This window comes from Tachypleus tridentatus, chromosome 13 (assembly GCF_004210375.1).
Source record: "Tachypleus tridentatus isolate NWPU-2018 chromosome 13, ASM421037v1, whole genome shotgun sequence".
Taxonomy (NCBI): Eukaryota; Metazoa; Arthropoda; class Merostomata; order Xiphosura; family Limulidae; genus Tachypleus; species Tachypleus tridentatus.
In genome coordinates this window covers 263,566,348-263,593,766 of record NC_134837.1, presented here as the reverse complement: position 1 = coordinate 263,593,766, position 27,419 = coordinate 263,566,348, and the positions used below count along the sequence as shown (strand labels likewise).

The window sequence follows — 27,419 nt, the reverse complement described above, 5'->3', positions numbered from 1 at the left end:
TCAATATTTTAAATTCTTTCATAGAATGAGAAATATATTTATCTATATTTTAACAGTTTATACCATAAAATAAAGAATCTATTTATCAATATTTTAAGTTTTCTCACAGAATGAGTATCGTATTAATCTATATTTTGAAAGGACAAATATTTAACACGTTGTTAAATACAACTTCCACATAAAATATCATTTTTAAAATAGTGATTAATACATTAACTTTGCTAAAAAGCCTTCATTTAGAAACACTAAAAAACTTGTATTTTTCGTTTTTATTCTTTTAATTGATTTGTCTTTCTTGGTAAAATAGGTTCATAGTGCACACATTGACATACGAGGTCTGTTCAAAAAATACGCGGACTGTTTGAATTGCGCGGCCCCAGTTGGTTCCAGGGAAATCCGCTTGGTGTCGCTCGGTTCGCACAGATTAGCTGATTACGACGCCATTTCCCGATTGCAGATATCTTCATTTGTGTATTAGCTACGCGGTTTTAAGTGAAGTGCGATTTTTTCGTTTGGCGGATTTCAGAATGAATGACCTGAAGGAGCAACGACTTGCTTTGAAATGTTGTGTTAAACTTGAAAAATCTGCGACTGAAACTTTTGCTATGCTTAACACGGCTTACGGTGATGTTGCTATGAAGCGTACGGCATGTTTCAAGTGGCATGAACGTTTTAATGATGGTCGACTGTCCATTGAAGATGATGAGCGTCCTGGACGTCCTTCCACGTCAACTGACGACCCACACGTCGAAAAAAATCAACACCCTGGTGCGGGCAAATCGACGTCTGACTGTCAGGGAGCTTGCTGAAGAGTGTGGGGTATCAGCTGGATCTTGTTACGAGATTTTGACCGAAAAATTGAAGATGCACCGCGTTGCTGCGAAATTTGTGCCTCAGAACTCGTGAGGTTTTGGCCAAACACTCGATCACTGTTCTTCCCCACCCCCCTACTCACCTGACCTTGCTCCTTGCGATTTTTTCTTGTTCCCCAAACTCAAAAGACCCTTGAAAGGAAGAAGATTTGAGACGATTCCCGAGATTAAGGCAAATGCGACGAAGAAGCTGGAGAACGTTACAAAAAAAGCGTACCAGGACTGTTTCAACAAGTGGAAACACCGTTGGGATAAGTGTGTGCGTTGGGGAGGAGAGTATTTTGAAGGGGTCCCAGACCTGTAACTTCTAAATAAAGTACATTTTGTTTTATGACGTCAGTCCGCGTATTTTTTTAATAGCCCTCGTATTTATCTAGAATGTATAAGCCTAATAACACGTCTGAAGCTGGCTACTTTTGCTTGTTAGCAATAAAGATATTTTAAGATGTCAACATCTTTGTTGTTCTGCAACCAATCCACTGTTATCCTTCAACTATCTAGTAAGCAATCTGACAACAGTGTTCCTATTATTGTTCTAATTATTCATTTCCATTTCTTTCTTTTTGTTCTTATTTTACTCTTCTTATTGATAAAGTACAACTTACTGACCTTGATATTTTTCTAACAATACTACGTCTTCTGATGTTTGTTATACTGATGTTTAGCGACTTTATCTAAACAAACATAACAAAATCTGCACATACACTTATTGTGCTTCCTTAACTCCACTGGTCACTTTAAAAAATTAAAAGTATTCAAATTTCATATAAATCATATTACCGTAAAATGTACTTTGATTACATATGCATCGATGAGCCTAAAAATTATTCTGATTACAGATACACTACATGGCCAAAAATATGTGGACACCCGATCATCACACCCATATGTGCGTGTTCAACATCTCATTCCAAAACCATGCGCATTAATAAGGATTTTGTCCCCCCCCTTTGCTGCTATAACAGCCTCCACTCTTCTGGGAAGGATTTTCACTAGATTTTGGAACATGGCTACGGAGATTCATTCTCATTCAGCCACAAGACCATTAAAGAGGTCGGCCACTGATGTCGGGCGAGAAGGCCTTGCTCACAGTCGGCGTTCCAATTCGTCCCAAAGTTGTTCAATGGGTTTGAGGTCATAGCTCTGTGCAGGTCACTCAAGTTCTTTCACACCAACCTCGGAAAACCTTTTTTGCTGAATTCGCTTTGTGCATGGAAGCATTGTCATGCTGAAATAAAAAGGGCCTCCACAAACTGTTGCCACAAAGTTGGAAGCACACAATTCTCTAGAATGTCATTGTATGATATAGCATTAAGATTTCTCTTCACTGGAACTCAAGAGCCTAGCACAAACCATGAAAAACTGCCCCAGACCATTATTCTTCCTCCACAAAACTTTACAGTTGGGTTAGCACTATGCATTCAGTCAGGTAGTGTCCTCCTGGCATCTGCCAAACCCAAATTCGTCCGTCAGACTTCCAGACAGTGAAACGTGATTCATCATTCCAGAAAACGCATTTCTACTGCTACTGAGTCCAATGGCAGTGTGCTTTACAACACTCGAGCCAACGCTTGGTATGGTGATCTTAGGCTTGTGTGCGGCTGTTCGGCCATGAAAACCCATTTCATGAAGCCCCCGACGAACAGTTCTTGGGCTGACGTTGCTTCTAGAGGCGGTTTGGAACTCAGTAGTGAGTATTGCAGCTGTGGACAGACGAATTTTACGCGCTACATGCTTCAGCACTAGGCGATCCCGTTCTGTGAGATCGTGTGGCTTACCGACTCGAGGCTGAGCTGTTCTTGCTCCGAGACGTTTCCACTTCACTTACAGTTGAGCGAGGCAGCTCTAGCAAGGAAGAAATTTGAATAACTGACTTGTTGTCAAGGTGGCATCCAATGACAGTGTCACGTTGAACGTCACTGAGCTCTTTAGTACGATCCATTCTACTGTCAATGTTTGTCTATGGAAATTGCATGGTATGCTTGATTTTATGCGCGTGTTAGCAATGGGTGTGGTTGAAATAACCGAACCCACTAATTAGAAGGGGTATTTACACACATTTGGCCATGTAGTATATACATCGATAAGCCTAAAAAGTTCCTCATTACATATACATTGCTAAGCCTAAAACGTATCTCAGTACATATATATTGCTAAGCCTAAAACGTATCTCATTACATATACATTGATAAGCCAAAAAGTATCTGATTACATCTACATCAATTAGCTACTTATGTTTTCCTTCTAACTAGTAATTTTTAAATTCGTAAGCAAAGTAGAACTTTAATTATAATTTATAACGTCTTTAAAACGCAAAGTATTCATTCACTAAAGTAAACATTCTGTGATTTTTATTACCATTGGTGTCCATGTAGTTGAACTTCCAGATATGGTTATAGGATATTTGTAATCTCTGTGAAAATCATAGTATTTATTAATCTCGTACTCGGATAAAATTAACATTGTATAGAAAATTTAAAGTAATCGAAGAATAATAGTGTAACAATTTGATAAAATAAAATTAAACCTAATCAAACTGATATTGGTTAGTAATCAAATGGTTTAATGGGATACATTTTAAGTTAGACCTGTGATTAGAACGTGCGACTCCAATCTTTAGATTGAGAGATCGAAACCCGCTGTCGAATATGCTCCTTATTTCAGCTGCGGCGGCGTTACACAAACGGTCTATCCCAGTATGCGTTGGTAAAAAGTACCCAAAGAACTGACAGTAGGTGATGTCAATCAGCTGCACCCCTCTAGTTTATCACTTCTAAATCAGGGGCGGCTCGCGCAGGTAGCTGTCGAGTAATTTAACAAAACAAACAAGTATTTCAAGGATAAGATTTAGGGAAGAAAAAGTCGAAAAGGTACCCCACCCTCCCAGACCCTGAACGACCTAAAACCCAATGTCGAACATATAGTAAGATTAGTCGATGTTATCAATTGTATATACACACTTAACTTACATAAATGTACGTACTGCATTTCTCAAAGCACCTTAGTAATATGAAGCATCTCCCCGTAGATTTAATTTTTATATTGAGGGCTTGTTCGGCTAACATTCAAGGTTAAAACGTCGCGAGTATTCTTAAATATACATTCAGCGAAAGAATTTGTTTAAAACAATACAAAAACATTCACAGTGGCTTAACAACAAACGTGAGAGTTTAGAAGGCTAAGGCTAAAATTTCACGGTTTGATCCACGCATGAAGCGAAGCGCAGGTAGCCCATTATGCAATTTTGCTCATAAAAGCAAATCAACAAACGCACTCGACAGTACATGTGTTCACTGTAACATTAATTTACAATACCAACACTACTTCTACCGTCATTGCACACGGTAAGACGATAAGCATACACATCTCCTACACTAACATCCGAATTTCAAGACTACCTGAGTGACAGTCGATTCAACATTTTCAACCTCAGTCTATTGGGCGCACAATTCGACCAATAGGCTTGGTTTGTTTACTTTGAATTTCGCGCAAGGCTACACGAGGGCTATCTGCGCTAGCCGTTCCTAATTTAGCAGAGTAAGATTAGAGGGAAGGCAGCTGTTCATCACCACCCACCGCCAACTCTTGGCTACTCTTTTACCAACAAATAGTGGAACTGACCGAGACATTATAACGCTCTTACAACTGAAAGGGCCAATATGTACGGTGCGACCGGAATTCGAACCCTACACCCTCAGATTACAGGTCGAACGCCTCAACTCACCTAGCTATGCCGAGCCCGTGATTTACCTACATTTAATCAGTTTATGTTTCATCTAAATAGTTACTGGTTTTTAGTCCATGACTGATAAAATTACTAAGTTTTAGCTCGTTACTAATCCAAACAAATTTAATATCTATGATGGGTGGGCGAGGTCAATTTTAGTGGCTACGAAGGGTGTCAAGGTCAATTTATTTTACTGTGAAGGGTATCAAGGTCAATTTTAGTTTCTAAGAAGGGTGGGAGTGGTCAGTTTTAGTTTCTACGAGAGATGGACGTGCTCAGTTTCAGACCATATATTTTACACACGTGTCCTTCAAAAAACGCAAAACCCTTACTAGAGCCTTACTACGTGTTGTATTTCGTTGATGTTTTGTTTACTCGTGTTTATATAAAGAAATACTAAGAATACCCATAATTCTGTTCTACACGCCGCGAAAAGACTCGAGAAAAGTTTCGTAACAAGCGAATTATTTCATTGTTAAAATTCTTCGATACATTTTACTTCAAACAAAGACATTTTATATGTTAACATCAGTGCATAAGTGCATAAAATTACATTATTCAACAATTACATTTCCGGATTAATTTTTCATTAAATAAAAACGTTTCTCTTCTATAAAGTCGTTTACAGAATCTTAAAATGGCAGTAATCTCGATTTGAACTTTATGCATTTATCTGAATATCTTTTACACCACTAGTAAACACAGATAATTATTTTAAATAAATTTTGTTTTGTATAAACTGTAGGACACACTTACCCTGAACGACTCTTTTTCTATATTGGAAGAAAATAATACACAAATAATTAGTTCATAAGTACAAAAACAATAATATCCAAGAAATATTCTACTCAATTTGCAAATAATTAGCCACGAACTATATTTACTTCTATGTTATTTCCCTCTGGGAAGCTTCTAAACAATAAGTGATTCGTACCTTTTAATCTTAACTGCAACATTTATAGGATAAGTATCTGAAATATTACAACAGTACAAAACAAGTGTCATTAAAACCTGTAAACTAAGTAATTTAAGTAGCATTAATAATGTTTCTTGAAATAAAAATTTGGAATATGCAGTAAATATTACAAATATATCTCGCAGAGAATTTGTTTTAGCTGTTATTCCATTAATTTTTATTTAAACGACAAATATTGTTTCCATTATAGAATAAAGAATGTTAATCTATATTTTAACAGTTTTTTTCATAGAACGAGAAATATATCAATCTATATTAAACATTCTACCATAGAATAAAGAATGCATTTATCAATATTTTAAATTCTTTCATGGAATGAGAAATATTTATCTATATTTTAACAGTTTATACCATAAAATAAATAATCTATCAATATTTTAGGTTATCTCATAGAATGAGTATCATATTAATCTATATTTTGAAAGGACAAAACCGAATCAATTTTTCCCATGAGCAATACTGTAAATTAAATTAATCCGTTATAGACCTCCAAAAATTACGCATTATGAAGCATTTTAAGTAACAATATTGCTTATTTATACTGTATAATTATACTTACATGCATAAAATCAACCACAAAAACTATAAACACAATAAAAAAACAATAAATGAAAATTTAACTGCACTTCACATGTGCTGAGGAGAGTTGATGGCGTAAGTGAAAGGTGGTGAGGAACGTGGGGAGTAGGAGGGTTATTATTCTATTTAAGTGGAGTCACCTTCCATAAAAACGTCAGGTAACTCTCCTTCTTGGGTTCTTTCTCTTTTCTGGCTCTTTGCATCGCTACAACCTGCTTGAGACTCAATGGATCTATTTTTCACTAAAATAGATGGTGATCTCAGTGTTCTGGTCTTCCACTAACTCCTCCACATCATCACCAATCACATTCAAGCCCATACACTTGCCTTGTGAGACAATATCCTCGACAACAGGCTCAGCCTTAAAGCCTTTAAAGTCTTTATCTGCTACTGAGTCTGGTCTCAATTTCTTCCATGCTGAGTTCATGATCCTCAGAGACACTTCCCTCCAGGCTTTGTCTATGATCCTCAAGCAATGGAGGATATTAAAGTGATTTTTCCAGAACTCTCTGAGGGTTAACTCTGCGTCAGAGGTCACTTCAAAGCACCTTTGATACAATGCTTTGGTGTAGAGTTTCTTAAAGTTCGAGATGAATGAGAGGAGTCGTATTAAGGGTCAAGAGCTTCACTGTAATGAAACTGTTCTCCTCCACCAACCCGTCCTCCATGCCTGTTGGGTGAGCAGGTGCATTGTCCATCACAAGGAGAGCCATGAGTGGCAATTGTTTTTCCGTGAGGTAATTCTTTACACCTTGGGCAAACACTTCATGAACCCACTCCATAAAAAATTGCCTGGTTACGCATGTTTTACTATTAGCCCTCCACATGACATTTAGTTTACTTTTCAGGACATTATTTTTCTTAAAAACCCTCTAGTTCTCAGAATGGTACACAAGGAAAGGCTTAAGTTTTATGTCCCCACTTGCATTACTACTTAACAATAGAGTCAGCCTGTCCTTCATTGGCTCGTGTCCTAGCAGTGACTTCTCCTCCTTGGTGATGAAGGTCCTCTTTGGCATTTTCTTCCAAAAGAGGCGTGTCTCATCACAGTTGAACTCTTGTTGGGGAATAAAACCATCAGCTTCTACATAGTCCTTAAATTCCCCAACAAATTGATCAGCAGCGTCTTTGTTAGAACTGGCACCCTCCCCATGTATCACCACACTATGTATGCCACTTCTCTTTCTAAATTTTTCAAACCACTCCTACTAGCCTTAAAGGCATCACTTGTACCAGCACTCGTTGCAGGGGTGTTGTTCAGGTGTCAGCATGCAACTGCTTTGCTTTCTCACAAATGATGGTTTCAGAAATGCTATCACCAGCTAACTGTTTTTCGGTTACCCAAATCAACAACAGTTTTTCTACCTCTTCCATTGTTTGTGATCTTTGTTTTGTAAGCACTGTCACTCCTTTTGCAACATCAGTTCCTTTGATGACCTCTATTTTTCAGTATGGTACAGACTGTAGACTTCGCCGCACCAAACTGTGTAGTAAGGTCACACACGTTAACACTACTCTCATACATTGCTATGAGATCGTTTTTCATATGTATTGTGGCTCTAACAACTTTTCGTTTTGGTTTGCTGCTTTCATTATCATTCTTTGACCCCATTGTGGCTTATTTAATCAGAATATTTAGAAAAACAACAAAAAGAAAAACGAGAACCTTCACAACAGATTTTAGCGGGTGTGGACTGAGCGACAGGTGCGGGTAAAATGTTTGGGGCAAGCTTGGCATGGGCCGAAAATGGTCGAAAGGTCGTTCGGGTCATCAGTCGGGTTATTTCGGGGGTTCGGGCCACTACAGCTTGGTTCGGGAACCGAGTTTATGTTCGACAACCGAGATACTTTTTTTCTCAAACAATATGTTCGAAAATCGAATTGTTCGAGAAGGGAGTCATTCGAGAACCGAGGTACCACTGTAAATGGTTCCTTGTATTACAAATAGAAATTACGGGGAGAAACGCTGTTTTATTATAGAAGTATATCCTGTTAAAAATGAGTAGGTATATCATAGTATGCCCTGTAGTATAACAGTTAGATTAACAACTCTAGTATATAGAAAACCCAGTGAGTTTTGATAACAATGCGTTCTAACAACGGTTTTTATGTCGTGTAGCTCAGCAACAAAAGTATAACCTAATATTACACTGCACAACAATTTTTTGAAAAGTTTTGCTTCCTTAAAAGGTTTTTGCTGATTGTGACATGTGCCTGGTGGGTATGCACAAATATAGTTTTGGTTTTGCTTCATCACGTAGTAACTCTGAGAAATAGACAGTTAACTGTAACAACGTATTTAATTGCGTTATGTTTCTAATAGGCTATTAAGTTCAACATAATTAAAAGTGTTTTGCTCTTGAATTTCGTTTGTATTCAATATCTAGTGCACCACGTTGCAGTGTCCAACAGTGGTCAACAAGCATTGACGGAATCCAGTTGCCCTGATATCGTTTTTCCATTGTTGCAATGTCCTGATGAAACTGAAGATTTCGATGAAGTGGTACGTGATGGGCAAATTTGAATGTGATTTTCGTGATCATCAGCCAAAAATCTATAACGTACACCCAACAGTGTTCAAGAAACAAAAAGTTTGTTTGCAGTGGCCACGTGATCCCACATTACCTCTTTATTTTGAGCTTATTGTATTACCTTCTTTAAATAATACCAATATTCACTACACTTACAAGGTTCCACGGCAACCCATCTACGGTCTTCCTTGCTAAAATAGGTTCATAGTACTCACATTGACATAGTCATCTAGAATGTATAAGCCTAATAACACGAGCGAAGCCGGCTACATATACATTGATAAGCCTAAAAAGTATCCGATTACATATACATCAATTAGCTACTCATGTTTTTCTTCCAGCTAGCCACTTTTAAATTCGTAAGCAAAGTAGAACTTTAATTATAATTTATAACGTCTTTAAAACGCAAAGTATTCATTCAACAATAAAGCAAACATTCTGTGATTTTTATTACCTGTGATATCCATGTGGTTGAACTTCTAGATATGGTCATAGTATATTTGTAATCTCTGTAAAAATCGTAGTATTTATTAATCTCGTACTCGGAGAAAATAAACATTGTATGGAAAATTAAAAGTAATCGAAGGATAATAGTGTAACAATTTGATAAAATAAAATTAAACCTAATCAAACTGATATTGGTTAGTAATCAAATGGTTTAACGGGAAACATTTTAACTTAGACCTGTGATTAAACGTGCGACTCCACGTCACATTACCCAGGTCAGTCGACTCATCAAGTCACCCTGACAAGTCAACTAATCAAGTTACTTACCAATGGAAGAGAAAAGAGAGATTTAGTTTGAAAATTCAACAAAAGATGGCTGAAGAGGAAAATATGAAAATTCTTTCTTGCACATGATAAAAAAAACAAAATTCGGAACGTTAGGAGTTTTTATCATAACAACACTACGACTACGCACTAATTTAAACACGAAAATGAACAGTTATGTTAATTATGTAATTATGTCATAATAAGAATATTTCGTAACCAAAACCGAATAGTCTCTACGTATAATTGATGACACAGTCAAGAATTGGTTTCGGTTTTGTTTTTAATTTCGTGTAAAGATGTAAAAGAATATTCTGCACAAGTTGTATCTAATTTAGTAGTGACAGAATAGAGTGAGAGCAGCTAGCAAACACTGACCACAGTAAACTCTTGGGCTACTCTTTCACCAACGAACATTGGGACTGACCGAAAATATAATGTCCCGCGACCCTCAGATTGCGAATCAAATACCCTAACCACTGGATCATTCCAGTCTCCTACAATTAATAAAATTATTTTAGAGACAAGAAAAATAAAAATATCTTGTAAGCAGAAATCAGCGTTTTATTTACAGTTTAAAATTTAAATAACACATTTCATCAGACAACAACGGGAAAATAAAGATCCGCGAGAAAATATTTTATTACAAGGAATGAAACAGTATTTTAATTACACACAAATAAAGAGACAACTGTTTACTTACACACAAGGAGTGATACAACCGCAGGTCTTTTCATCAGAGGACAACTTTGCCATTACTTTATCCAAGCAGCACACTGAAGGTTGTGTACAAACAAATATAATAAGAATGTACAGTTATTAAGTGTTGTTTAGAAATATGATATCAGCATCTGTGTTTCTTTAACCAGTGCTAGTGTTTACATTCAGAGCTATATATAACAGTTAACACCAAAACATAGAGAACACCTTTTATATATAATATCAGATGCTGATATTAACCAGTGCTAGTGTTTACATTCAGAGCTATATATAACAGTTAACACCAAAACATAGAGAATGCCTTTTTACAGTTTTAACATGCATACTTGATGTTCTACATTAGTACCATAAATATATTACGTCAGGCACTTATTACACAGATTAAAATGATTCATTTTACAAAATATTCTAATATATGAAGATTTTTAGTAAATTGTACACCAGTAAACTTTAGTTGTAAACTCGAGAAGGGTTTTGTTCACCATTTACAATCCAGAGTCACCTGACAGAATGCAAGATAATGAAAGTAAAATAAACCAGTGATAAGTTGGAGGGTACTGCATTATGAAAACATCAGTTGTTTACACAAGAAATATAAATCATGAAACAGAACATGGTCCACTTCACAAAACATGATAAGTACAAAATAGAAAGAAACACCAAAATCAATCTTACAGTAAATACATTTTACTTGTGTATGACATTGTGGCAAACATATATCCACATATATATATATATATATGTGTATGTAGTTTTATTTAGAAGTTACATTGTTTTATGTATTAATCCTATTAATTTGTTATCAGCTTCATCTTTCATTTATTTTAAAATATTATTTACTGTTCTGCTTCACATACAGTTACTAAGGGTAATCACACAGGTACTAAGGTAAATCATAAAGTTACTAAAGCTAATCACACAGTTAATAAGGCTAATCATACAGGTACTAAGGCCAATCATACAGTTACTGAGGTTACTCACACAGTTACAAAGGTTAATCACACAGTTACTAAGGCGAATCATGTAGTTACAAAGGCTAAGGCTAACACTTAGTAAGAAATGTCACTTCACACAACATTTGAAATGAATGTACTTTTATAGTAGAATGGAGCTTACACACTTTTGATATTTATGTAATTTTTTAAACTACTTACGGTTAATAATGTAAACCATCCGCTGTTAAGACAGCAGTAAGTGTTTGGATTTATAATATTAAAATCAGTAGTACAATGCCCTTTGACAGACATAGCAAATAGCACAATGTGGTTTGGTTATAAGAAAACGAACACTCTCCGTGAATATAAGTTATGGTGTCTTGATAACACTCACAGAAACTGTTAATTATACAATTCCTAGGTCTATCTTTTTCCATATACTACTCATTTCATTTGGGACATAGATTTAATACGGATGTTCATAAATACTGTTTTTTTACTTACCTTCAGTTGGTTCCTTAAGATGGTAAGGTTGTACTACTAAATACTGTTCTTTTCTTACCATCATTAGCTTCTTTAAGGTGGCAGGGTGGTACTCCATCAGGTAAATTAATTGTTGGGTCCCCGCATCCACATGTTTCATTATTTAAAAGTTGTAAACATTTCTGGAAGCATTGCTGCTTAAGAAAAGATAAAATACATTAGAATAAAAGATAAAATAGTTTATACAATCATACAGTTACATTGTGTTTATACAGCTCAGCACTAAGATCTATTGTTTATAGTGATAATTTAATTTTATACAATCATACAGTTACATTGTGTTTGTACAGCTCAGCACTAAGATCTATTGTTTATAGTGATAATTTAATTTTATACAATCATACAGTTACATTGTGTTTGTACAGCTCAGCACTAAGATCTGTTGTTTATAGTGATAATTTAAGGTTTTTTATACAATCATACAGTTACATTGTGTTTATACAGCTCAGCACTAAGATCTATTGTTTATAGTGATAATTTAAGGTTTTTTATACAATCATACAGTTACATTGTGTTTATACAGCTCAGCACTAAGATCTGTTGTTTATAGTGATAATTTAAGGTTTTTTATACAATCATACAGTTACATTGTGTTTATACAGCTCAGCACTAAGATCTGTTGTTTATAGTGATAATTTAAGGTTTTTTATACAATCATACAGTTACATTGTGTTTATACAGCTCAGCACTAAGATCTATTGTTTATAGTGATAATTTAAGGTTTTTTATACAATCATACAGTTACATTGTGTTTATACAGCTCAGCACTAAGATCTGTTGTTTATAGTGATAATTTAAGGTTTTTTATACAATCATACAGTTACATTGTGTTTATACAGCTCAGCACTAAGATCTGTTGTTTATAGTGATAATTTAAGGTTTTTTATACAATCATACAGTTATATTGTGTTTATACAGCTCAGCACTAAGATCTGTTGTTTATAGTGATAATTTAAGGTTTTTTTATACAATCATACAGTTACATTGTGTTTATACGGCTCAGCACTAAGATCTGTTGTTTATAGTGATAATTTAAGGTTTTTTATACAATCATACAGTTACATTGTGTTTATACAGCTCAGCACTAAGATCTATTGTTCATAGTGATAATTTAAGGTTTTTTATACAATCATACAGTTACATTGTGTTTATACAGCTCAGCACTAAGATCTATTGTTTATAGTGATAATTTAAGGTTTTTTATACAATCATACAGTTACATTGTGTTTATACAGCTCAGCACTAAGATCTATTGTTTATAGTGATAATTTAAGGTTTTTTATACAATCATACAGTTACATTGTGTTTATACAGCTCAGCACTAAGATCTATTGTTTATAGTGATAATTTAAAGTTTTTTATACAATCATACAGTTACATTGTGTTTATACAGCTCAGCGCTAAGATCTATTGTTTATAGTGATAATTTAAGGTTTGATTCCTAGAGAGAACAAAGATGTAAAAGCTCATTGAGCAAAGTTGTTGAATGTATGAAATAAAACAAGTTTTATTATACATATATAGAAAGCCTTTGAGAGTTTTGGTGGCTCGTGTGATAATAAACAGTCCTCGTATTTAACTGGAAAGTGAATGATCCCAAGTGGTCAAGGTAGTTATTATAAATAATTTTAAGATCTCCAAAGAGTGTCATGAACAAAGTATCACGTAGATGGTGGAAGGTGAGATGTGAGGAACAACGTTGAACAGATTATTGTAGGGGTACCACGAAGTACCTTGAGTAGGTTATTGTTTGGAGGAGTTCAGGTACCACGAAGTACCTTGAGTAGATTATTGTTAGGATGAAATCAGGTGCTAAGGTCAAATTTCTTGGCTCTAAATGAAAGTGGTTAGTGGTTGGTCTTTATATAGATGCAGCATTGCACCACTAGGGGTAATAGATGATATATGGTAAACAAAAAGGTTCCACAACTACAGTGGAGCGCCATTAACCCGCGGACCAGTAAACCGCGAAATCACTTAAGCCGCTGTAGCAAGTCTTGTGAACGATGTGAGCGAGGATTATCGCGGCACAGCTTTAATTTAAGAACGTGTAAAAACGCAGCTTACGAATTTAATCCTGGTTTTATAACTTCAAGGGGATATTTAAAAAGATTTGCTATAATTGGGTAAATAAATAAAATATATTCAATAGAAATCGACCGTTAATCTACCTTATCCGCTCTCTATGTCAGCTTTATGGAGGCCGCCATTGTTACCGAATCACACCTCTCCATACATTAAAGTTAATCCGCGGTAAATCCGTGAAAAAAGTGATCAATAATTAAAGTATTATTTTTAATTCGATAAACCTGTATAATGATCACGCAATGGCCCGGATGAGGCTCCTCGGCTTTTCAGTCACAAAAGTTTAAGCCGCAGTTAAGCAGGTTGACCCCCAAATACCGCGGCTTAACGGCGCTCCACTGTATTAAACTCCCCTAACCTGTAAATAAGTAAGTATAAGAAACAGCTGACTGTCACTAATAACAAATTAAGGAAAGTACATTAAATTATTTAAAGAACGCAGAAATTTCAGATTTGTCACAATAAAATTTATGTCGAAATACTTTAATGGATGAAAGTTATTAAATCAGTAACTAGTAATTATGATAGAAATCAAGTTGTCTATAATATATAAATATTCTTAAGAAACTTTAATTTACATAATTCACTAAAAATGCATATAATAGATACATTAATCAATAATGTATCAGGACATTAACAAAACGCCGTTATTCATAGCCCAGTGACTAGTATAGTGTGGATACGAAAACCAAAAATTTGGGCCCTGCTGATGCAAAATTGAGCTTTAAATTTTCTGAATTCGGTTACGTTTAGAAGTAAAAGTTAAATCCCACGTTTGACTTTGTGTTGCCAAAAAATTGGTAGCTGATTCTACTTACTATCTGCCTTCCCTTTAATTTATCGGGTCTGGCATGGCCATGTGGGTTAAGGCGTTCGAGTCGTAATCGGAGGGTCGCTGGTTCGAATCCCTGTCACACTAAAAATGCTCGCCCTTTCAGCCGTGGGAGCCTTATGATGTGACGGTCAATCCCACTATTCGTTAGTAAAAGAGTAACCCAAGAGTTGGTGGTGGGTGATAATGACTAGCTGCCTTCCCTCTAGTAATACAGTGCTAAAGTAGGGTCTGCTAGCGCAGATAGCCCTCGTGTAGCTTTGTACAAAATTAAAAAACATGAGAGTTAATCGATTGACTAAGTATTAATAATGGCAAGCGGAGGTAGCCCGAGGGTCAAACTAACAAACGAAACTCTACAACACTGGATATTCCAGGTTAGAAACTCCTCAGTGTTAACATTTTTTTTCAGTCTTTTCAAATGTAATTCATTTACTATTATCGCTATTAACGGAAAGATAAACAGTATACATATTTATAATTATTTCATTTAAAATATTTAGGATAATGATCGTGTGTGTGTTTGTAGCAAAGTACAAAGTTATGCCTGTGGTGTCTATGTTGTATAGGTTTACAACAGTGCAGCTAGGAACAGTAATATATAATCAGTCAAAATACATGGAATAAGATTAAATTAAAATATGTTAAAATACAGAGATTAAGGTTGAATTAAAACATGTTAAAGTACAGAGGTAAAGGTTAAATTAAAACATGTTAAAGTACAGAGGTAAAGGTTAAATTAAAACATGTTAATATACGAAGGTTAATATTAAATCAAGACGATAAAAACACAGGTTAAGGTTGAATTAAAACATGTCAAAAATACAAATCTTAAGTTTAAAATAAAACATGTTAATACACGAAAGTTAAGGTTGGATTAAAACATGTTGAAATATAAAGGTTAAGGTTGAAATTAAACATGTTAAAATGCAAAGGTTAAGGTTGAATTAAAACACATTAAGTTCTGATTGACAACTGAGCAAAACAAAAACTCCAATTATTAAAAGCACGTGTCTTTATCACGTGACATATCTTCCATGTGACGTACTATTCCGGCACGTCACTAACCTTCTTGTTGTAAGCACCTGGTTCGTTTTTGTCATCTTTGTAACATCCATCACTGTATGGCTCTGGTAAACGATGATAGTCCACCTAATTCAATAAGAAAAAGAGAAGCTATTAACACAATTGTTGTAAGAACGAAAACAGCTATTAGCACTATTGTTACAACAGTACCAGCTATAAACACTATTGTTGTTACTGTAGTATCAACTATTAGCATTCTTGTTACAATAGTATCAACTATCAACACTCTTGTTACAATAATGCCAGCTCTAAGAATAGTAGCAGCCATTCTGGTTATTACATTCTTGTACAAGTACATGCTATTAACACTTTTTACAACAGTGCCAGCTACCAACACTATTCTTATTGCAATAATACCAGCTGTTAACATTTTTCTTCCAATAATGCCAGTTATAGACATTCTTGTTATTACAATAGTACCAGCTGTTAACCTTCTTGTTACAACAGTACCAACTATTAAAAAGAAAAACAAAAATAACAAAATTGTTACATTATTTTTACAAGAACTAATTGTAAATACTATTTTTAGAATAAGAATATCTGTTACATCTCTTAATATAATAAGACAACCTATTAACACTATTCTTGTAATAAGGTTATCTATTGATATTATTATTACAGAAAGACTACCTATCAATAGTATTGTCGCATTTAGACAACCTATTCACACTATTGTTACAATAAGATTACCTATTGACACCATTGTTACAATAAACCTATCTTTTAACACTATTGCTAAAATAATACTACTTATTAATGCTATTGTTACAGTAGAACTACCTATTCACACTATTGTTACAATAAGTCGACCTTTTAAAACTATTGTTACAACAATGCTACCTATTGACACTGTTGTTACAATAAAATTACACACTGATACGGTTGTTACAATAAGACTACCTTTTAAAACTATTGTCAGAACAATACTACTTATTGACACTGTTACTACAGTACGACAACTTACTAACACTGTTCTCATAATAAGACTACCTACTAACACTGGTGTTAAAATAAGACAACCTACAGGAATTATTCTTACAATAAATCTAGCTTTTAACACTATTATTGTTGTAAGAATACTACTCTTTGACACTGTTCTTACAATAAGTCTACCTACTGACACTATTGTTATAATAAAACTACCTGTTGGCACTATTCTTACAATAAGTCTACCTACTGACACTATTGTTATAATAAGTCTACCTTTTAATCCTGTTGTCAAAACAATACTTTTTATTGACACTTGTTACAATAACACTACCTACTGACACTGCGGTTAAAATAAGACTACCTACTTACACTGTTGTCAAAATAAAACTACCTATTAATACTGTTGTTACAATAACTCTTCCTTTTAATACTATTATTACAACAACATAAATTATTAATACTGTTTTTTATAGTTTGTTTAGGCAACGTATTCATGATTAAACTTCGTAGAATGTACAGCAAATACATGTTATGGAGACACAAGTGTAGAGGACGATGTTTCGAAAGTCTTCCGCCATTTGTATTCTCATGAAAACAAAAGGCGGAAGACTTTCCAAACGTCGTCCACTACACTTGTGTCTCCGAACGGTGAGTTATTGCCCATTCAACAAACTTTCAAATTAACATTTTTTTGTCACAACAAGACTACCTACTGACACTGTTGTTAAAATAAGACTACCTGTTGGCACTATTCTTACAATAAGTCTACTTTTAATACTACTGTTACAACAATATTACTCACTAACACTTTTGTTGCAATAGCACTACCAATAACAGTAAAGGAGTAGCTTAAGAGTTGGCGGTGGGTGGTGATGACTGGCTGCCTTCCCTCTTGTCTTAAAATGGGATATTAGAGACAGCTAGCGCAAATAGCCTTTGTGCAGCTTTGCGCGAAATTCAAAAAAATTGATTGTTACATTTAAAGTATGAGGCTCAAAAATTTGTTTCTATGAAATAACATGAAAGTACTACATGAGAGATTACCTGTTCAATCCCCACAGAAAGTGATGTGCCTAGTGCGATGTCTATACCATCATTCTCAATATCAGGCATGGCATGCGGAGAGTGTATTACAAGCCTCAATCGTAAATCTTCTTCACCCATTCTATTTCCAATTATATCTGGTACACCGAAGGTAAGACCTAGACCTATAATAACAAAATCACACTTTGCTTTATCATTCTTCCGTCAGTTATAGTAAAGGCAAAACTTATGGTTTGAAGTTTCAACATGATAAATGTTACTGTTTTCACTGTTACCAAAACTGAGTTCATGTGTATAATGCTCCATCATTTTTTCATTGTAAATACCTCGATATAAATTCCTTCATTAGCTGCACAATACGAAGAAATGAAATAAAAAACCAGAGAAAACCATGTTTAAATTTCGACTTATATGGGGCTGAATTTAAATGCTTGAACAGTTTCGGTCCAACTTTCAATAATTGTTAGGGTTGGTTTAGAGACTTGCTGATTCGTTGAAGTTAAAGGAAAACAAAAATAGTAATAAATTATTAAACATTTTTTTTCAGAAGTTAGTATTAAACTTATAATTATCAACATATCTGTGAATATTTTTGATTTTTGACAATAATTCATATTTCTACTTTAAAATCCAAAGTTGACACCTGTTTACCAGATAAAGAAAAAAACATGTATTACAACATAGCAGCCAAAATAAATAAGTAGAAAACTTCTACCCACCAGCCATAGCTCCTGTAGTTTGCATCAGAGAATCACGACCTTTCATTCCACGTTTAGGGTTAAAGGTAAAACAGTTTCCGTACAGAAAACTCCAAAACGTTGTGAAACTTCTGCCATTTATAATATACACACATATATATATATAGTTAGAACACGATATTATTTTACATCAGTATAGATAAATATATCTTGAATTACAGAATAGGAATTATTGATAAATAAATGAACGAAAACTACACAACATAAAAGTCACAGTTACCAAATATATGGGACAAACAAAGTGATTAAACAGTATCAAACTTGAAATGAAGGCAGTGAATGAGTTCGAAATATTCTAGGCTTGACATGACCAGGTGGTTAAGGCACTCGACCCGTAATCCGAGGATCACGGGATCTAATTCCCGTCACACAAAAACACGCTCGCTCTTTCAGCCGTGGGGCTTTATACTGTAACGATCAATCCCACTATTCGTTGGTAAAAGAGTAGCCCAAGAGTTGGCGGTGGGGGGTGATGACTAGCTCCCTTCTTTCTTGTCTTACACTGTTAAATTAGGAACGACTAGCGCAGATAGTTCTCGTGTAGCTTTGCGTGAAATTCAAAACAAAGAAGCAAACAAAAAAATATTTTAATACCATAGTTACTGATGTTTTTAACACCATCTAACGGCCATTATAAGAAGCCAACTAATAAGAATTTCACAGGATATATTTGATTGTTTCTTTGTTTTGAATTTTCGCGCAAAGCTACAAGCGGGCTATCTGGGCTAGTCGTCCCTAATTTAGCAGTGTAAGACTAAATGGAAGGTAGCTAGTCATCACCACCCACCGTAAATTTTTGGGCTACTCTTTTAAAAACTAATATTGGGATTCACCGTCACATAATAACATCCCACGGCTAAAAGCTCAAACACGTTAAGGGGATTTGAGCTCACGACCCTCACATTACGAGTCGAGCACCCTCACCACCTGTCCATGTCAGGCCCGATATAATTGAATTATTGCTGTTTTTATATAGTACATCATTTATACAGTAGAAGGCTTCGGTAGTTACAAAGAGGTCCATACAGTTGGTAATAAATGGTCACTTCACTTTGTCAAAATTGTTTAACTTATTTGTTTTCTCAAAATAAAAGTGTCGTATAATTTATACAGGATACCTATATTATTCAATTATTGAAGAGCATTTACGCAACTACCTCTTAATTTTCAAACTTATTTGTTTGATTTATAAGATATCCAATAATAGTTGTGTTCTCTTTAACGTGTTTTACACACCAAACAGACCGAAATTGCTACACAGCACGCCTGTAACTCATACTGTATACCATGCAAATATAGAAGCAAATCAATTACGTAACACATTGCGCATGTAAAAGATACGAATGTTTCATGGTAGGGGCTAAAGTGATAAAGACAAACAAATAAACCATGTGTATATGTAAAAACGGATGGTATGGTGGGAGAAAATTCTATGTAGAGGAGCGAACAACGTTTCGACCTTCTACGGTAATCGTCAGGTCATCACGAAATAAACCAAGTAAAATCTCAAACAACGATTTAAATTAGTGATAGAGATATAAAAATACTAAATTAATCTACAAAAAGTATATTTTCTTTCATTAATTACAAAGTAAGTGAACGACTAAGAAACAGTCTGGTGCTACTAAACTGTAGAGTAAAACCAAAAATAGCAAACTGGCAAATTTGATAAACTTGCTATTTCTACACTGCGTTGTCGTCATTAAGAAAATAAAGACCTGTGAAATGTGACAGCCTATACAGATCATAGAACATTAAACCATCAGTGGAAACAATGAAACACGAAGATCTGTGACAGCCTATACAGATCATAGAACATTCAACCATCAGTTGAAACAATGAAACACGAAGATCTGTGACAGCCTATACAGATCATAGAACATTCAACCATCAGTGGAAACAATAAAACACAAAGATCTGTGACTGTCTTTACAGATCATAGAACATACAACCATCAGTGGAAACAATAAAACACAAAGATCTGTGACAGCCTCAACAGATTATAGAACATTCAATCATCAGTGGAAAAAACGAAACCCAAAGATCTGTGACAGCCTCTACAGATCATAGAACATTCAACCAGCAGTAGAAATAATAAAATGCAAAGAACTAAGTCAGGGGTTGATGTAGTTTATTTAATATTATACAACATAACTTTTGGCAAGAGAGAAATATGAAGTCCAGTTTTCATTCGATTAACCGTTTATCTCTTTAGTTAGAAATGTGTTTTTGAATTCTACCTCTCAGCAGTAGACCTGGACAAAGACTAGTTCACAAATATGTCTGGGTACCATCTTTATTTCCTGCAGACGTTTTGCATAAAACTTTAGAAGGGTCACCTGAGTATACTTGTCACTAGTATTAAGCTGAGAAAACTAGAGAGAAAATAGCTAGTTAGCAACAGCCATCGTCAACTCTTGGGCTACTTAGAAACTAGAGAGGAGACAGCTAGTCAAAAACAGCCATCTTCAACTCTTGAACTACTTAGAAACTAGAGAGGAGACAGCTAGTCAACAACAGCCATCTTGAACTCTTGGACAACTTAGAAACTAGAGAGGAGACAGCTAGTCAACAACAGCCATCTTCAATTTTTGGACTACTAAGAAACTACAGAGAATACAGCTAGTCAACAATGGCTATCGTCAACTCTTGGCCAACTAAAAAATAGAGAGAAGACAGCTAGTTTGTTTGTTTGTTTTGAATTTCGCGTAAAGCTACACAACGGCTATCTGCGCTAGCTGTCTTTAATTTCGTAGTGTAAGACCAGAGGAAAGGCAACCAGTCATCACCACCCACCACGAACTCTTGGGCTACTCTTTTCCAAACGAATAGTGGGATTGACCGTCACATTATAACGCCCCCAAGACTGAAAATGCAAGCATGTTTGGTGCGACGGGGATTCGAACCCGCGACCCTCAGATTACGAAGGCCGGCTAGTCAACAACAGCTATCGTTACCTCTTGGGCTACTCTTGTTCGACTTAACAATAAGGTTCGGCTGTTCTACTTACACCAGCAAGTGTGATGTATGATTGTTTGTTTGTTGTTGTCTTGAGCGGCACGTTTTCACCGTCCGTCATGTTAACCACTGAGCCATGCTCTGATTTGTGTTAAGAACGTGATCGGACCTGAGTTGACCACTGAGCCACGTGCAAACAGAATAATAAGCTGTACTTTGCACTTCCTTCTTACCAATATTTAAAATTTTCACAATGACAAAATATATAGATACATTAAGTATTCTCAAAATTTCATGTGTATTTATCAGCTATAACTTATTCTTCGATATTAAAGATAAAGTTGTCTCAGGTTTGTTCAATAAACAACCATCAAGTATATTTAAATATGTATTACATACACTTTCCTCACCCAACAACATAAAGTAAAGAGAACACACTGCATAGATAAAAGAGATAGTGTGTGGTGACGGGTTCTGATCCCGAAACCGAATATCAACTTCTCTGCATTATTATGGACTCCCATTCCCAATTTTCTTTAGTAAATAATAGTCAAAGAGTTGGCGGTTGGTCGTTTTGATTCGCTTCCTTTCTTCTTTTCAATCACTTCTTTATTAGGGACAGTAAGAGTTTGGGTAACTTTGTGCAACATTCGTGAAGGTAACTATTTTTATGTGCAGCAATCTGTGTCAAGAACCGGTTCACTTAGTTACATTCAATTCTGTGGCGGAAAAAGGGTTATTGTTTTATAATCCAGATTTGGAATTAAATTATTAATCCGGCTAACAATCCAGATTTGGAGTTTTATTATTAATCCGGCTAACGATTTGTTTGTTTGTTTTTGAATTTCACTCAAACCTACACTAGGGATATCTGCTTATTTAGCAGTGCAAGACTAGAGGAAAGGTACCTAGTCATCACCACCAACGTTCGGGCTACTCTTTTACCAACGAATAGTGGGATTGACCGTAACTTATAACGCCATCATGGTTGAAAGGGCTAGCATATTTAGAGTGATGGGGATTCGAACCCGCGACTCTCGGATTACGAGTCGAGTGCCAATTTCACCTCGCTATGCCGAGCCTGGCCGGGCCCCGGCTAACGATTGAATCATTTATTACACTTACGATTCCAAAGCGCTGAAAAATCTAGCAGGTAAACTTTTTCAGTGAGGTTAAGGTAAATACAAGAAACCAAACTTGGGTAATAAAATTCTACTTACGTGCTATAACAGTCAGAGACTTCGTATGAACATTTCGCAAGAATTTCATGAAGACTTGTGCTGATTTCCATTCGTTGGTTCTCGGTCAGTGATAGGTAAGCATCTACCTTGTTAACAATGTCCTGGTTCTTCTGGACTGTTGTATTGTCGTCGTTGTTTCGGGGGCACGTGATGAACAAGGAGCGGGGCTGACCAAACAACCACATATATACATTGTCTATAATGCTCAATATTCGCCACTCTATCTATAATATGACAGAAACTTGTTTGTGCCTTTCGTCGTAATTGTAAATTTTTAATTTGTTTAATTCAATAATCCCAATCAAAAATGTGTAGCTTACCGAAACAAATCCTTGATAATATGAGTTAGTGTAGTGCAAGTTGTTCAAGTCAAAATCATCCAGTATGGTATCACAGGCTCTCCACAGTGACTTATCTCTCACACCATCTTCGGAGTAGCACAGATTTAGTATTTTGTGTTTGTTTATTCTAACCAAAAACAAGAAACAATCTCTGTATGGACATCTTTTACTAGAGTATATATGTATACATATATATATTAAAATAACGTATGTTATAGTTAGAATAAGAAACAACCCTAGTAAGAATACTGTGTTATATATACATGTGTGTATATAGAAGATGGACAAAACCAAGTGGTTTATATTATTACGAGTTTCACTTTTACTTTAAATTATTACAGATAAACTTGTTTGATCATTGTGTTGGCTAATTGTAATAAGAAGACATAAGAAACTACAGCAGGTGCACCACACATTTCATGATAAAATGTACCTAAAATCAAGAAGTGTTCAGGTGTTAAAATTATGATTTGAGATCATATTTGAACAGATCTTGTCGAGTGCGTTCTAAAAACGTACAGTATTTCATATTTTTATGTTATCTAGTAAAAGGTATAACATATTAACAACATATTCAAAACTGCTGTCGGAATATATGTATACAGACGTCAGCATATTCGCTTTTCATATGCTTCACAGAGTCTGAACGCTTCTAACACTAAAATCTGGATTTAGGTACTCGTGGTGAGCAGAGCATAGATAGCCCGTTGTGCAGTTTGTGCTTAAGTTCAAAGAAACAAAACCAGACCACGTACTAATAAAATTAAAAGAAAAAAAGCGACTCAGTGAATCTCTTCACTGAACATATTCTTCCTTTGTGTTAATTCAATTCTACTTTTTTGTTGGTAACTTGCAGCCCAAGTGATGGCGATATGTAATTTCCTGATGTCCAGATTAAGGGATGGCGGGGGTACAAAACTATCACTACATCTTCCAAACTGTTGTATTTACACACTATTTTATATTGATAATCGGCCGCTTTAGTCACCATTAGTTTTACCCACGTGACTTAACGTTGCTTTATTAATTCAGTTTATCGATATTTCATCTTTTTATAAGGTTTATCTTTACCGATTACTTCCGGCTAACTGCTCTGTACATGATCATGGGATTGACAAAGATAAAACTGTTACGTTATACATACTCTAGAGTAAGATTAATTTTTTACTTCTTACTTGAGTATTCTAATTACACTGTTAATATGATTTGCTATTTATTTTACGATTTGATATTTACTTCATATAATTTGTTATTTATCATTACTTTACAAACATTGACTTCTTTACTGGAACTTTGTAAACCACCCTGCTAGCAACACGTCTGGCACCAACTTCTTTGTTTATTTTGAATTTCGCGCAAAGCTACACGAGGGCTATCTGCGTTAACCTTTCCTAATATAGCAGTTAGACATCACCAACTACCGCCAACTTTTGGGTTACTCTTTTACTAATGAATAATGGGATTGACCGTACATTATAACACTCCCATGGCTGAAAAGGCGAGTATGTTTGGTGTAACAAGGATTCGAACCTGCGACTCTAATATTGCGAGTGAGGCGCCTCTAAAGACCTGGCCATGCCAGACCTGCACTAATTTATCTCAGATATTTAGATACTCTAAAGCCACGTAGCTGTAATTGCTTCATTAGTCACTGGAGGTTAAGCAGGATTGAGTACCCTTTTGGTTGTGTTGGGATTTAATGAAGCTAACATCTGGTTTTATATTTTCAGGAATGTAAAGCACACAATATTATTTTCTTACTGTTACTTTTATTAACAGTATTGCTTATGAAATTCAGTATATATATATATATATATGGCCCGGCATGGCTAAGCGCGTTAAGGCATGCGACTCGTAATCTGAGGGTCGCGGGTTCGCATCCGCCACGCGCCAAACATGCTCGTCCTCCCAGCCGTGGGGGCGTTATAATGTTACGGTCAATCCCACTATTCGTTGGTGAAAGAATAGCCCAAGAGTTGGCGGTGGGTTGTGATGATTAGCTGCCTTCTCTCTACTCTTACACTGATAAATTAGGGACGGCTAGCACAGATAGCCCTCGAGTAGCTTTGTGCGAAATTCCAAAACAAACAAACAAATATATATATACATTTATTATATTTATCACAGTAATTTATCATATTATTTTGTGTTATTAGGTTAATATATATGTATTCATGCATATATGGAGTTAGTACTAACATAAATCTCCTAAGCCGTCTGAGCCATCTGAGATATTAATGGGATTACATCCGAAAACACCTCGAATAATAATCTTGATCAAACTATTAAATTAATGTGTTCATTTAGATCAAGAAGTGTGTATTCATTACAGTGTTAATATTTAAATCTGATCTGCTTCCATCAGAAGTAAATTGTGCCAACTATAAATGTAATTTTCAATAAACAATAGCTGTTAGAATAAACACTGCTTAATCGTAACTTGTATAAAACAAAGAATCGTCTCAGAAATAACCTGTAGCAGACAAGTGTATGAGAAACCCTGTTATTAGTCCTGTGTCACATACACACAATAAATAAACCAAACTTACCTATGTCTGTTACATATCGTTACCCCTGGAAACAACATAATTCCACTGTTGTTTACCTTAACATTCAGGACCACAGGATAAGAAAAGTACTCCTGTAGGAAAGCTCCATAGTAGTAAACACAGCACGACAAAGAAGCCAGACTCGTTACCACCAAAAGTAATCGTTGGGCAAAGAGCCCATGATTATCAAACTGTTTGTCCTCTTTTGTAGTCTGGTTCTTCTCAACCATGATAACTTCTTGATCTGAAACTAAGAACACTTCTTCACAAACGATCTCTAAACACTGTTATATATAAGCTTCAATTCCACGGTATGACAAGCCTCGTTCTGGACTTCCCACGATGCTTTGCACGAAGCCGTAATGAGGCTGAACTAAAAGCTGAGAAGTTTTTCGAGTTATTAAATGGACAAACAGGAACTCATACCGTTATTATGTAAATACTGATGTTCAACGTTGATATACCTTCTTCAAATGACTGTATACAGAAATCTTATTTGCGAATTTCATGGGAATAGCTGTGTCAGTGTACTTTTCGTTCCACATACTTCACTGTTACACAATAAATGTAAATTGGAATTATGAGAAAGACACTGACTATTCACTTATATTTAAATATTTCGATTTGTTTAACGTTATAAAGATCACATTGATAAAAGCACGAAATAACCGACAGCTTTCGCTAAGCCTAAATACCAGTGGTTATTCTAGGGTTAAAAAATAATTAAAGTAATAAGGAAATAGACTAAAAGTGATTCGGTTTTTTAAATTTAACATAATATACTGATAAAAAAAATCTTCGTCGTGATACCAGAAACAGAGGAGTCCCGAGTTCCCAACCAAACTCCGAATGCCCTCAATATGATTGTCTCTTCATCCGTTGGGAGGTTATAATGTACAGTCAATACCATTATTCGTAGCGTAGCCCAAGAGTTGACTGTGTTTACTTTCTACTCTTTCACTGTTAAAGTAGGGATGGCTAGTACGGATAGCCCTCGTGTAGCTTTGCACGAAATTCAATACAAACAATCAAGAGTCAAGACACGCTGCGAACTGGTGTAAATTAATTCAACGACCAGTACCTGTCTGCGACTTGTCGTTTGGGAACCAATGCTCTAGTCTGTTGCATATAAATTAGTAATAGTATATTACGTCTAAATTAGGGACAGCTAGCTCAGGTAACCATGGAGTAGTTTTTCAAACACAGCAAAGATGAATCATTGTTTGATGTTCACTAGCTGTATAATAAAATAATCATTGAAACAGAAACATAAAACTTGAAAACGAACACTTACAAAAGTGAGATATTCTGCAGAAGAGGAGACGATGAGATAATTCAACTCAACTTAATATATCCGAGTCCAACTGGGAATCTACCAACATACTCATCATCAAAGAATCCAGCCAGTCCAAAAATACACACGGCTTCTCATGATCTTCAGCCGGAAGAACTAACATTCACACCCAGTCAAGCCAACTGGCACATCAACTGTAATATTTACCATTAAGCATCGTGTTGTGTGAAATTGGCGCTAATATTTAGAACTAATCATCGTGTTATGTTAGATTGACACTAACAACCAATTACAGTGACGTAATAAATGAATTATTAGCGCTATTGAAATTTCTCATTTTAAAAGGTGATAGAAAACCTCTTTCGTAATCTACAAAAAATATTAAACATTCCACAACACATTCACTTGGTTTAGTTTGAATTTCGTCTAAAGCCACACGAGAGCTATCTTTGTTAGCAGTCCCTAATTTATCAGTGAAGGAAACTACTAATCACCCCTCAACGAGAAGATTTGGACTCCTCCTTTAATAACAAATAGTGAGATTGACCATAACGTTATGACATCTCCACGGCTGAAAGGACGAGCATGTTTAGTTGGACGGGGCTTCAAACCCGCAGCCGAAGGTTACGAGTCAAGCGCTCTAACAA

At 35.3% G+C, this 27,419-nt stretch overlaps 1 protein-coding gene and 1 long non-coding RNA gene across 7 annotated transcripts in view; one reads left to right on the top strand and one right to left on the bottom strand.

Annotated features, from left to right (window-relative positions):
• LOC143238109 (FMRFamide-activated amiloride-sensitive sodium channel-like) overlaps positions 1-27,101 on the bottom strand; it is a 39,188-nt gene extending 12,087 nt beyond the window's left edge. Inside the window, exons 1-11 of one of the 3 annotated variants that reach the window (XM_076478065.1) lie at positions 25,479-27,101; positions 22,909-23,056; positions 22,568-22,755; positions 18,351-18,460; positions 17,632-17,795; positions 15,640-15,723; positions 11,674-11,788; positions 10,160-10,232; positions 9,140-9,194; positions 5,356-5,372; positions 3,231-3,285 (exon numbers count right to left, since the gene is read on the bottom strand). In XM_076478065.1, coding sequence (XP_076334180.1) covers positions 3,231-3,285; positions 5,356-5,372; positions 9,140-9,194; positions 10,160-10,232; positions 11,674-11,788; positions 15,640-15,723; positions 17,632-17,795; positions 18,351-18,460; positions 22,568-22,755; positions 22,909-23,056; positions 25,479-25,708 — 1,239 coding nt within the window. In that variant the 5' untranslated portion in view covers positions 25,709-27,101. The remainder of the gene's footprint in view (positions 1-3,230; positions 3,286-5,355; positions 5,373-9,139; positions 9,195-10,159; positions 10,233-11,673; positions 11,789-15,639; positions 15,724-17,631; positions 17,796-18,350; positions 18,461-22,567; positions 22,756-22,908; positions 23,057-25,478) is intronic. The other 2 variants (XM_076478064.1, XM_076478066.1) reach the window with 2 other exon arrangements.
• Positions 1-27,419, top strand: part of LOC143239736 (uncharacterized) — a 570,827-nt gene that overhangs the window by 106,971 nt on the left and 436,437 nt on the right. The window lies entirely within an intron of this gene.